The sequence below is a fragment of the Dreissena polymorpha genome, chromosome 9 (genome assembly GCF_020536995.1).
Source record: "Dreissena polymorpha isolate Duluth1 chromosome 9, UMN_Dpol_1.0, whole genome shotgun sequence".
NCBI lineage: Eukaryota > Metazoa > Mollusca > Bivalvia > Myida > Dreissenidae > Dreissena > Dreissena polymorpha.
The window spans coordinates 69431783-69444501 of NC_068363.1; the positions used below are offsets into that span (position 1 = coordinate 69431783).

Consider the following 12719-nt stretch of genomic DNA (forward strand, 5'->3'; position numbering starts at 1 on the left):
TTCAGTTAAGATTTCGATGTATGTCAGGCGTCTGACAAGGAGATAGTTTACCGCCGTTTCTAGTATGTATGTTGTTTAATAAGTAAGAATCAGTATTTTCTAGAAATGGTATTAAAAAGAAGATGATTTTAAATTAATTATTTTTATTGTAGTACATAGATGATATACTTATTTTGCAAATAACGCTGATGAAATGCAATGTAATATTTATGTATTTAAAGAATATTGTAAACGCTGGAAGTAAGAAGCTAACATCGATAATACTTAAGCCATCCAGAAAAGTTGGCACGGTTTCAAAACAATATTTCGTAACACTACCATGCTACTGAAATTAAGTTCCTCTGTGGTGTATTTACGCCGAATGAGTCTGTCTCTGATGTGCAAAGCACAATAGATGGGCAAGCTTTGAAGGCGACATTCAAGATGAACTAATAACTTAAAAGATTGACCAACATTATTGTGAAACACAGACAGACAAAGTTTGTTTGATAAACCTAGATCATATATTGTAAATAGAGGAGGCGAAGTTTGGGGGTTACGTCAAGTGCGATGCCTAAGAACGTATTCATATACAATTGTGTAAAAGTCTGTTGGATGTCAAAAGAATATACGGCAAGTTTTGCAGCACAAACTGTCGAACAAAGAAACTTAATAACATTATAAAATATTCGGTCAAATGATTACATACTAATAGTTATAATTTCAAAAACAATTTACCTTACACTGTTGAGTGATTGCGAAATATATCCTTATACTAAAAAGTTGGTGTCCCTTACTGCGTATTTTGCTAAGAACGCTTGGTTTTTACGACGCCTGGTATTTTAAGGCATGTAGATCACGATACGCTATTTCCTAGCACTATTAAACAAAGACTTTCCTGTACTTATAACTTTATTCAGTATTGGAACGGTCGATTGATAGATTCGAGTACAGTATAAAAAGTACTTATGTTAACTAAATTAGAGATTTAATGTGTCTTTATGTTGTTTAAGTATTTGATGTAATACATGCATTTCATCCACCATCTGATTTTGTTGTTGTTGTTTTTTATGCAAACTTAACTGCTCTACTTACATATATCTCTTTGTATTCATACGTACTGAGGGTCATACAATACAACACAGGTTGAACTTCTGTCTACTCACGAATAAACATGTAAGGTTTACCCATACAACACCTACTATTTCGTTTCGCTTAGGTGTGTTTTCTAAAGGGAAAATATGACCAACTTGACCTTTTGGAAATGCTGTGAATACAATAAAATCTTACACAAATCCTAAATTTAATACAGCTACAGTTTGTGTTTTGCAGTGTAAGATATATCCATTCATATTTTCAATCTTTCAATCATCAAAGGGGCTGTTAGCAGTAGAACTACGTTTTTACCATCAAGTCGTTACAGTAAGATTCACCACATTCCCCAACAGTTTGAATTTGTTATTTGTAAGTTTGCTATCGTAATTAAATATTGTTATATGTGTAACCGCAGGTGCATAATGTAGGGGAGAGTTTTTGTGCATTATAAAATCACTCTGGATCAGCAGACGATTAATTCCATAAATCAAGCTTACTCTCACGGAGTTTGTTATAAAATGTGTATGGCGAGTAACGATTTCTACTGCGACACAACGCATTACCAATACATGTAACAACAACACAGCAAAAACATGTGAATAAAAACGGGTTTGCAAAGCATAATATAAATGCAACAAAATATCGAAACGTTAACATGTTTATTTTTTAAATTGAGTTTTTAATGACAAAGATACTTGAACATATAAGCCAGATTCCATTGGAAGGTTGTTTTTTAAAATGAAAAACATTACATTAATGATATTTCTGGAGCAAACCAATGGCCGCTACGATTACCATTTGTCTTAAAGCTTCGGCCCATACTGATTAAGTTGTCTGCCTTCCTTCAAGTAGGCGACAAGCGGGTCTCGGATAAGACTGTCCAGGCAGCGACAGTCCTTTTCCTCATCCGGCTTCATGCGGAACCATGTCTGCTCGCTCTCCGGCGGGAAACGTTGCGCTCTCTTTAACTCAGACGAAATGGCGTCAAACACTGCTTGAAGCGATGGCGACCTTGGAAGCTCGTTGCGACATATTGCATTCACCACTGCGTCCGCAGTAGCTGGCCTTGGTCGCCTGGCACAGGATCCGTCATATGGGTCTTTGGAGCATTTGCCTTCGTATGGCTTCTGACCTTCATTGACCTTTCTACAATAGCTCCCGCCATCAGTGCATGATGCAATCGGTGTTGTCGTAAGGGGGCCTGTAGATGTTGTCGTAATTGGGCTAGGTGTTGCACTTGGTATGGGCGTTGGGCTGGGTGTTGGTGGACGTGTAGTGGTTATGTTCCTAGGTGGTGTTGGTGTGTTTCTAGGCGATTCGGATGTTGAGGTAATTGGTATAGGTGTCGGACGTGTTGTTGTTGTAGTTTCAGTTGTCGTAGTTGCAGTTGTTGTTGTAACAGTTGTAGTTGTAGCTGTCGTTAATGGGATAGGAGTAGTGCTAACAGGATTGCCAAAGTCAAATCGCGAGTTTGACACGCAACGATTAATTGCACTGTCGCAGTACAAGTCCGGACTGTTACCGCAATTATTGGCGCAAGTGGGCGAGTCCGTATAGTTAAACCAGTTGTTGATCCAGTAATCAGCGATGCCGTCCCTGTTCCTCAAAAAGTCCATCGCCACCATCGGGCTGACCGCACTATGCTCCGGTGCATCTGCATCGTCGGGCGGGTAGTCTGCCGCCGGATCCACTCCACAGGCTGCCCGCTGGCGCTGCCGGAACCTCTCCCATACATAATCTACGAAGGCATGGTGCATGTAAAACACGGGATCAGCTGCGGCAAACGATCGTTCCATTGTGCCACCTACCCACACATGCACCGAGTCGTGTGTACTCTCCCATGGGTCTGTGAACTCCTGTAATAGCCAATCAAGCAATAAACATTTGCTTTCAGATTCAAATGTTCTTTGCATTTTTTAACGGAAAAGAGACAAGGGACAAAATTGTCACAAAACCAGGTTTTCAATAAAAAAAGTCTGATAAAGGGAGACAACTGCAACTCAAAATGTGCATTGCTACTGATTGTTCATCACAATTACCCCCCTTGTTTCAAAATCAATCTGTTTTCGACCCCGTGACCTAGTTTCTGACCCGGTATAACCCATATTCGAACTTGACTCAGACATTGTCTAGATACAACTTCTGACCAAGTTTCGTAAAGATCGGATGAAAACTATTTGAATTAAAAAGCGGTAAACATGCTCAATTTTTAAAACGCACTAAGTGACCCCGTGACCTAGTTTTTAACCTGGCATGACCCATATTCGAACTTGACCTAGATATTGTCTAGATACAACTTCTGACCAAGTTTCGTAAAGATCGGATGAAAACTATCCTTCGGAAAACCTGGTTAATAATTCAAAGTGGCTTTTTTGATTAAAGCATGATATAAAGCAATCATTATTGAAAACATCGAGTTATGGGCTCGTTAATGTAATGTGCATTTTTTACTAACATCCAGTAGACACAAATTAAGCAAGGTGTTGATCCTGGTCTGACGCACGAGGTTCCCGTTTCCCCGAGCCACGTTCCTCTGCAAGGGACCCTCGGCAGTCGTCCAGTTGGCGAAAGGCCCTGCGTTCACGTTACCTACACCGGGACCTGAATAATAACAAACAACCAATTAAAATGGGCGTCGCTGGGTGTAAAGATGGTTGAATGCATTTGCGTTAAGTGTCGTCCAATGCATGCACAGGCTAATCTGGGACGGCACTTAACGAACATGCATCAAACCCCTTTTTCACAGAGCGAGGCTCTTATATTAACTGGTTAAGTGATATGTCTCGGTCATAGCTCTTATCGAATGCGTGTTTAATTAAACACCACGGCACGAGGATTGAATAACATACTGTAACAATGTATTATGTAAAGTATGTTTGCTGTCTTGTGTGCTGTTGACCTCAACTTTACGTTAATATATACATTAAGATTACTGTAAGAAACATACAACAAGAAGATATGAGATATAAACATACAATTGTGGACATACTGCAAGTATATACAAAGTGCACGCACTTTTAGTTATTTTGGTTTACAAACATAAACGTCCTTTTTAGTTTTTATGTTATCCGATCAAAATAGCTTCACTCATCGGACTAAACATATTATTCTCAATATGTTTTGAAATACTCTTTTCAAAGGCTAAACAACTTCAAATATTAAAACTTAGTTAAACCGTTGTGAAGAGTAAACTGTTGTAAAATCCTACCTAAATGTGCGTTGTCCCACATAATAGAGAACCCAGGTCCCGCCGCCATATTGTCATCTAAGGTACTGTCCCAATATGGCAGGGATACACTTGGGTCCTTCTGTCTCAGAGCTTCTTCAAACCTGATATATTGAGATATATTGCGTGATATATTGAGTGATAAATTGTGTGATATATTGAGTGATATATTGAGTGATATATTGAGTGATATTTCGGTGATATTTTGTGTGAAACATACAGATTTAGTGATATATTGAGTGATATATTTTATGATATATTGAGTGATTGATTGAGTGATTGATTGAGTGATTGATTGTGTGTTATATAAGTGATATATTGAGTGACATATTGTGTGATATATTGAGTGATGTATTGAGTGATTAATTGTGTGATTTATTGAGTAATATATTGAGTGATATATTGGGTTATATATTGAATGATATACTAAGTGATATATTGAATGATATATTGAATGATATAGTGAATGATATATTGAGTGATATATTGAGTGATATATTGGATGATAATAGTGTGTCATAATATATATTGAGTTATATATTGAATTAGATATTGAATGATATAGTGAATGATATATTATGTTATATGTTGATTGGTATATTGTGTGATATTTTTTGTTTGATATATTGAGTGATATATTGAACGACATATTGAGTGATATATTAAAGGATATATTTAAGGATACATTGCATGATATATTGTGTGTAATGCTGATTGATACATTGAGTGATATTTTTGTGATATGTGCTGTGTGATATGTTGAGTGATATATTGTATGATATATTGAGTGATATATTAAATTATATATTTAGAGATTCATTAAGTGACATATTGAGTGATATATTATGTGAGCTATTGTGTGATATATTGTGTGATATATTGAGTGATATATTGTGTGAAATATTGTGTGATATATTATGTGATATATTGAGTGATATATTGTGTGATATATTGTGTGATATATTGTGTGAAATATTGTGTGATATATTGAGTGATGTATTGAGTGATATATTGTGTGAAACTATTGTATGAAATATTGTGTGATATAATACGTGGTATATTGAGTGATATATTGTGTGTAATATTAAATGATACATTGAGTGATACATTGAATGATTGAATAATATAGTCAATGACATACCAAATAATACATTCTATTCATTAATTAAATAACATTTTTCATTGATTGCATTGTTTATGTATTAAGTTTCATTTTTGTTGTTTCCAATCGTATTTTCGCTTGTATTCCACATTGAATATAAAAAAAGGTGCCGCGTTATTGTCGAGATATATTTTCTATATCGTTATTCTGAGAAGCGTAACACATTGTATATTTCCCTGTACTACATCCGACCCTAAATGTGTGTGCCAACCATAAACTTTGTGTTGGTATTCCAGATTAAGGTATTGATCATGTTTGCATCAATCATTGAAATAGCTTTTATTTATGCGATCAAAGTGTCCATATTCGATCCTATTCTGTGAGTAAATTAAAGAACTAATGTTATCTAAAGATCTGAAAGATTTTTTTTGTCGTTTGCTATTCGTATTGAGAATCTTTAACAATTCAACCTTCTTTTGTACAATGTTTGTGGTAAAAACTGAATTTGTCCAATTATGTAAACGAAAAACTTTTCGAATCCAACGTCAAAACAACTACTCAGGAATATGAACCATGTAATCTAAAAAGTAAAATAAAGTCGAAACCCGATGGCTAAAACTCGATTGGCTCGAATATACGGTATGTTTGGTTTGAGTAAAAGATGGCGTTCTGTATCAAATCTGGCGTTTTTGTAGATGGAGTATTATTATGGCTGGAACGGCTGCATCATTAAATGTAAAATGCTAACTCAATTTAACTAGAAAATGTTGTATCTATACGACAACTTATTAACATAACACATATTGCCATTATGTCATTCTTAAAAAAAAATAATTCATAAATTCACGTAGAGTTGTCTAATATTTCAGATATATGTACATAATACTTATTCGTGTTTTGTATCTTAGTGCTGTTTCTTACATGTACACGTAAATGTGCTACGTAAACACGCGATTATATTATATGTGTTTGTTCCAATGTGTTTATTACATGATATTTATTTGATTGTTTGTGTAGCAGTTTTAAAATATTGATTATAAAAGTAGTTATATTATATGTTTATTCTTGTTAACTATGGCAGAAAGAAGAACGTATTTTAGGCAGTATGAAATACTCTTCAGTTTAAGATATAAATATATTGCAGATTCATGTTAGTAAACATTAGTATATTATATAAATCGGCTGGCTCAAATTCCGGATGACTCGAGCTTTTGTTGTTGGTCACGGCGAGTAAGAGCCATCGGGTTTCGACTTTTTGTGAAACTTAACAAGTAAAGGGAAAGGTGGCTATTAATTTGGGGAAAAGTACCTATTGCTTACACAATACAATTTAGACAATTGTGGAGTCAATACATGATAATCATACCCGCAGACAGGGAGGGGGGGGACTGGGTGCGTTGGATGCATTCGCTCCCAACATTTTTTGACGAGTAAAAAATGTACTACAAGTTGAACCCAACTTTATTCGATGCAAAAACGGTCATGAATCTCAGTGAGTCTTCGTATTTAAGCGCTACAATGATGTTGAATTCAATAGGCTACCGAAAGGTCACCATATGATTAATTACTCGATGAAGTCATTTTCAAGATGATTTATGAATGGTAGAATTTTGGAATGGTAAAGATGTATACAGATTCTAAGATTCCAATAAATAGAGATATTTTATACCGTTCTTATTGTAGCTTTTATATTCTATAAATTTGTTGTTGCATATGTAAACAAAATGTGTGCGCGCATTCTAGTGTCGGGTTAAACACCCTATACAATAATGCATTTCCGTGACTGATCTAAAAAGGTGGTTATTGAAAAACGGTAGTGGGGAATACATGTATTTTATATCATATTCATGTCGATTAGTCACTGAGTATGGTCAAAGAAAGTGAAATTTTATATAAAATTGCTCTATAAATTCAGTCTCTAAATACAGATAAAAAGTCACCAGAATGCAGGATTTTACGTTTCATTTTCAACATTTTCTAGGGCGAGGACCTCCAAACCCCTCGATTGCAGGAGGGGGATATCCCCTCCCGCACATACCCCCTTCGCCACTTTGTTGCTCAATACAATCGTTGATGGGAAAATTCGCTACCCCTCCCCCTTTTCAAAACCCTGTCTAAGGGCCTGATAATGTGAAGTGATTATGTTCTCTTAATCAGCTATACAATTGCACGTTATACGAAAAGCTTTGTTAAATATATAGAACATTTGAATTGATAAGTATAAACTAAATGGTGAGTCATAAGATAATTCCGGAATGATTGAAGGACACCCATACGTGGGTTGATTATGAATGTGCTATAAATCTATAAACCTATTGTAAATGTGTCTGTTGTCGTCAGATTGAAGAGCAGACCATCAACTGAGGCTCGTTCTAGGAAAACTGGGCTTAATGCCTGTGCGTAAAGTGTCGTCCCAAATTAGCCTGTGCAGTCCGCAATAGTCTAATCAGGTACGTATCTTTACGCCTAAACTGGATATCGGTTTAGAATATACTTCCTTTAAACAAAATAATCCATTTAAGTAGTAAATGTCGGCCCTGATTAGCCTGTGCGCACAGGATAATCTGCGACGACACTTAACGCACATGTATTAGCAAAGATGTTCTAAAAGCATTGCTCAATGATTCACTTACAGAGATAGAAAGACCCTGTGCCAGGGCAGGAAGGCATGTCCCTCGATGGGCCCCTCCATCATTCAATGCGTTCCTGTGCACGAGAGCGAAGCAGGTCATCGTCCCGTCCTGAAACAATCGGGCGTCTTAGAATACTGTACCCATTGAATTATATACTAAAACTCGGACACGTATTTAACTTTGAGAATATCTCTATGCATTGAATGAGTGTTGAATATACAAAGTTATGTCTAAGATCGTTATTTCGACAGGATGGTAACGTAATCTGAATTTTAATTGTAAGGACGCTTGAATAAAATCATGCCGACTGATAAAAGATATGTAATAGCAAATATATCCAGTGTTGGCTTAAACTATTGATAGGCCTTTATCATTATGGTGCAATAAAATACACGTTTATTATAACGCAAATCAGATATCGACTACTTAATACCTATATCTGTTGGGAAGCGGACAACTGTTAAGGCTAACCCTAACCCAAACCCGACCCCTAACCCTTACCCTACCCCTTACCCTAACCCTCTACCCCCCCCACCCCCCCCACCCCCCCCCCATGCTATTAACAATACCAGGCCTCGCTCGTTGTCGTTGTCCGCTTTCCATATATGTTCGTAGATATTTCCACGATTAAACTTTTATGTAAAAAAACTCAGAACAACCTGGTAAACTTGATTTAGCGCTGCATGGAGCCGGTTTCTTTGATCAAGAGAGAGCGTCCTGTACTCCTGCCGTGTCCTGAACCCAGTCAGGGGACGCGTGATGTCCGCAGGTGCAATCTGCCTTACGTCCAATGCGCCTCGCTTTTTTCTCTGCTTAGTATCATCCCACGGTTGATTGTTATCTCGGGGGTCACGAGTCGTCGCGCCTCCCTTCTGAAGCAATTTCGCCTCCTCCAGTCCTTTTTCAAAGTCCCCTGCCTTCAGGTCGTTCTGTTTGCGCCAGAGTGCTACACGCAGACACCAGATCTTTGCCTTCACAGGAGGGAAAATGTCTGGGTTTAGACCCTTCAAGCATTCGTCATATAACTTGGTAACTTCCACTTTAACTATTCCACCGCTTTTTCCGCTCTTCGGAACTGCGTAGACTGTGAACACATTATTAATCTTGTTTTGCATTTGCTATCCACAATTTCCTTGATCTACAGATAACTCTGATGCAATCACGAAATTCGTTTTGATTATTTTGATTATAACTATCATATAACATAAATACCATAGGCGATTGATGGGTATAGTGTTAAAATGTATAGTGACGAGGTTAATACTAAATATTGCATCTCGATGACAGTGATGTCAACCGTGGCTGAGGACCGAAGTGGATATTGATTTTCGATGGGGAAATACAGAGCCCAACATATGTCTAAAGTTATATGTTATAATACCAAACAAAGATGCTGAACTTTAAACAACAAACAAGTCGAAAGTGCAGATTTTATTTGGAAATCCAGCGTTCAGCAGCGTTAATTTATTTCTACATTTCAAGCAACGAACAGAACAGAACAGAACAATACTTTATTACTCCCAGGTATACATAGATACAACATGGGGAACATATAATATACACAGTACAAAATACATTGTTTGATTGATTGTAAGTAAGCTTGAAGAGATTTTTCGTTTTCCATGTGATACTATTACAGTCCATTAAAACGTATTAACCGATCGGGCAAGATAACTTGTTTTCCATGTGATACTATTACAGTCCATTAAAACGTATTAACCGATCGGGCAAGATTACGTGTTTTCCATGTGATACTATTACAGTCCATTAAAACGTATTAACCGATCGGGCAAGATAACGTGTTTTCCATGTGATACTATTACAGTCCATTAAAACGTATTAACCGATCGGGCAAGATAACGTGTTTTCCATGTGATACTATTACAGTCCATTAAAACGTATTAACCGATCGGGCAAGATAACGTGTTTTCCATGTGATACTATTACAGTCCATTAAAACGTATTAACCGATCGGGCAAGATTACGTGTTTTCCATGTGATACTATTACAGTCCATTAAAACGTATTAACCGATCGGGCAAGATTACGTGTTTTCCATGTGATACTATTACAGTCCATTAAAACGTATTGACCGATCGGGCAAGATTACGTTCAAACATCACGGCATAAGTGCACAATATTCAGGGAACTTAAACATTTGATAGTAAAGTGAGGTATAATTTACAATGGAATACATAATGTGTGAAAAAATCGTTTGGCTTCAAACGACTATAACAGTTGAAGACCACAATGGGTCAGTATAAAAACATTTCCTCAAGTGTGAAATATGAATTAGAGGATCAACACAGTATGCAAGGTAATAAATTTATACTTAAGAAAAAGTAAGAAAATTGACTCACTGTCTGCTGGCTTTGTACGATTTTTTCCGGGTCTGTAGTAACACTTGTCCTTAACGTCGTAAACCTCTTTTAACTAGGAATGGAAATACAAATACTAATCGTATTATAGAAATATGGCGAACTTATATAAATTGATCTTAAATAATTACTTGTTCACATTAAAAGTGAAATAAGCGAATGATTCATTCTCAAAAATTAAAATTTGTGAATGCTCCTTGTTAAACATTTCGTGCCGGGTATCGTATCTACACAAATGTATTAGGCACTAAACACATCCATACAAGTTTGGTAATGGAAAGGTGCAAGTATTTGCGTCTCAACATGTGCAGGGATTTGAATAATAAAAATTAATAAAAAGGCTCCTAACGACAAAACTTACAGGATTTAAGTATGCATTACTTACATCAATTTAACGAGTCTTACCATCTTATTTAAGGCGACCATCGTTTTCCCGATGTGCTTCACTTGACCATGGATCCTTTTCAGTGCTTTTTCGTAATCGGCCTGTCCATTTATTCCAAGCACCAAGAACGTGCTTGCCACAAACACATAAGCTATTGCTGAAATATGCATTTGTGTAAGACAATAGCCCTTTTGTCTTGAGAAATCTCCTATCAACCAACTTATATCTGATCAACTAGCCAGCAATTAATTAAAGTAATATATTAACAAGACTCATCGTAATTTATACCCTTAAGCAGTCTTACTCGACAGCTTGTCTGTGTTCAAAATAAGATAATTGGAAAACGTGTTGCACAAAAACAACTAATCCGTTCTCTAATGCGAAAATATTAATGCAGAACGTACTCTTGATTGCACACAGCATAATTTGCGAACTTAAAATAGATAATCGCCTTTAATCATATAACGCATAATGTGTATATTTGTAGTGGACTTGTTACAGTGTCAGAAAATTTAGAGTGATCAGTAACTAGATTTGAGTAGGTCTCTTTGAATGCAGTGCTCATAATTACTGAATAAAATGTCGCGTCGACTTGTTAATCACAAGCATTTTTAAGCCGTCAAATACTGTCAACTGAGTGAACTTGCAAGATTGTTTAATTTAGTAAATACGAAATAATGACATTAAGTGTTCTGAAACAAAAAATCAATTAATATTCAAAACAAATATATCCCCGATAGCTGAATTAAGGTTATATTTTAATGTGCATTGACCAAGTTATGATTCGAACAAATCATCATTCGAGCTGCACTAAATAATGTTCTTACATGAGTATGAAGACGATGTACTGTCTGACTGTCTGTCTGTCTGTCTGTTCGTCCGTCCGTTCGCCCATCCATCCGTTCGTCCGTCTGTCTGTCTGTCTGTCTGTCTGTCTTTCAGTCTGTCTGTCTGTCTGTCTGTCTGTCTGTCTGTCTGTCTGTCTGTCTGTCTGTCTGTCTGTCTGTCTGTCTGTCTGTCTGTCTGTCTGTCTGTCTGTCTGTCTGTCTGTCTGTCTGTCTGTCTGTCTGTCTGTCTGTCTGTCTGTCTGTCTGTCTGTCTGTCTGTCTGTCTGTCTGTCTGTCTGTCTGTCGGTCGGTCTGTCGGTCTGTCGGTCTGTCGGTCGAAAATTATTTAAACTATCGCAATTCTGTGATTTTTTATAAATAAGTGCTCATGATTCATCCGATCAGGGTAAGTATGGGAAGAGGGAAATACATACCTTCGTCTTAAATTTATAGTAAGACAAACGCATCCTTAATTCATCTAATAATAAAGTAAATGACTTGCGGATCTTTACTAGATTTGCTTAGCTGATGATGTATCACGCGTTTCGTTATTGTTATATATTTTTCAGGTTCGTAATGTCGTTTAATCTGATCTGCAATCGTTACATTTGCCGTTTCAACGAGTGACACAAACAACAACGTTCGTGGTGAATAGAGTCAATCCTCCAGTTCGTCATTTGCCTTGAATGAACGACCACCGGGTATCAATAGTGATGTGTATGTTGGATGTGTCAATAATGATGTATCTGTTGGTTGTGTCTGCCTGTTCGTGGCTCTATCCTCTTGTAGACAGGCATTGAAAAGTGAGGTCGTTTATGGAGGTTACCATAGATTTACTTCTGACATCGGTATTCTATTGATCGTATGGAAACGAAGCGCGTGCAATCAGAATTTATTGCAGTTTTGATAACACGCACACAAAAATAAAGTGAATATAAATGGGCAACAATTTGTACATAGTTTTAAATCGACAATTTACGAACATAAACTCCTAAATCCAAGAATATATCGGACTTGAAACATGGAAACAACCATATTGTTTTGGGCTATTTACAACTAGAATCTTAGTGTTATCAATTCAAAGATCTAGTTATT

General features: G+C 36.6%; 1 protein-coding gene across 1 annotated transcript; it reads right to left on the reverse strand.

The window, feature by feature from the left end:
* Window positions 1–1719: 1719 nt before the first annotated feature.
* LOC127846793 (uncharacterized) lies at window positions 1720–11017 on the reverse strand. Its single transcript, XM_052378300.1, has 7 exons — window positions 10818–11017; window positions 10395–10467; window positions 8695–9119; window positions 8036–8143; window positions 4283–4404; window positions 3530–3675; window positions 1720–2930 (listed from the first exon to the last, which is right to left on the reverse strand). The coding sequence occupies exons 4-7, from the start codon at window positions 8095–8097 to the stop codon at window positions 1878–1880; spliced, it is 1383 nt and encodes a 460-aa protein (XP_052234260.1). The 5' UTR covers window positions 8098–8143; window positions 8695–9119; window positions 10395–10467; window positions 10818–11017; the 3' UTR covers window positions 1720–1877.
* Window positions 11018–12719: the final 1702 nt, after the last annotated feature.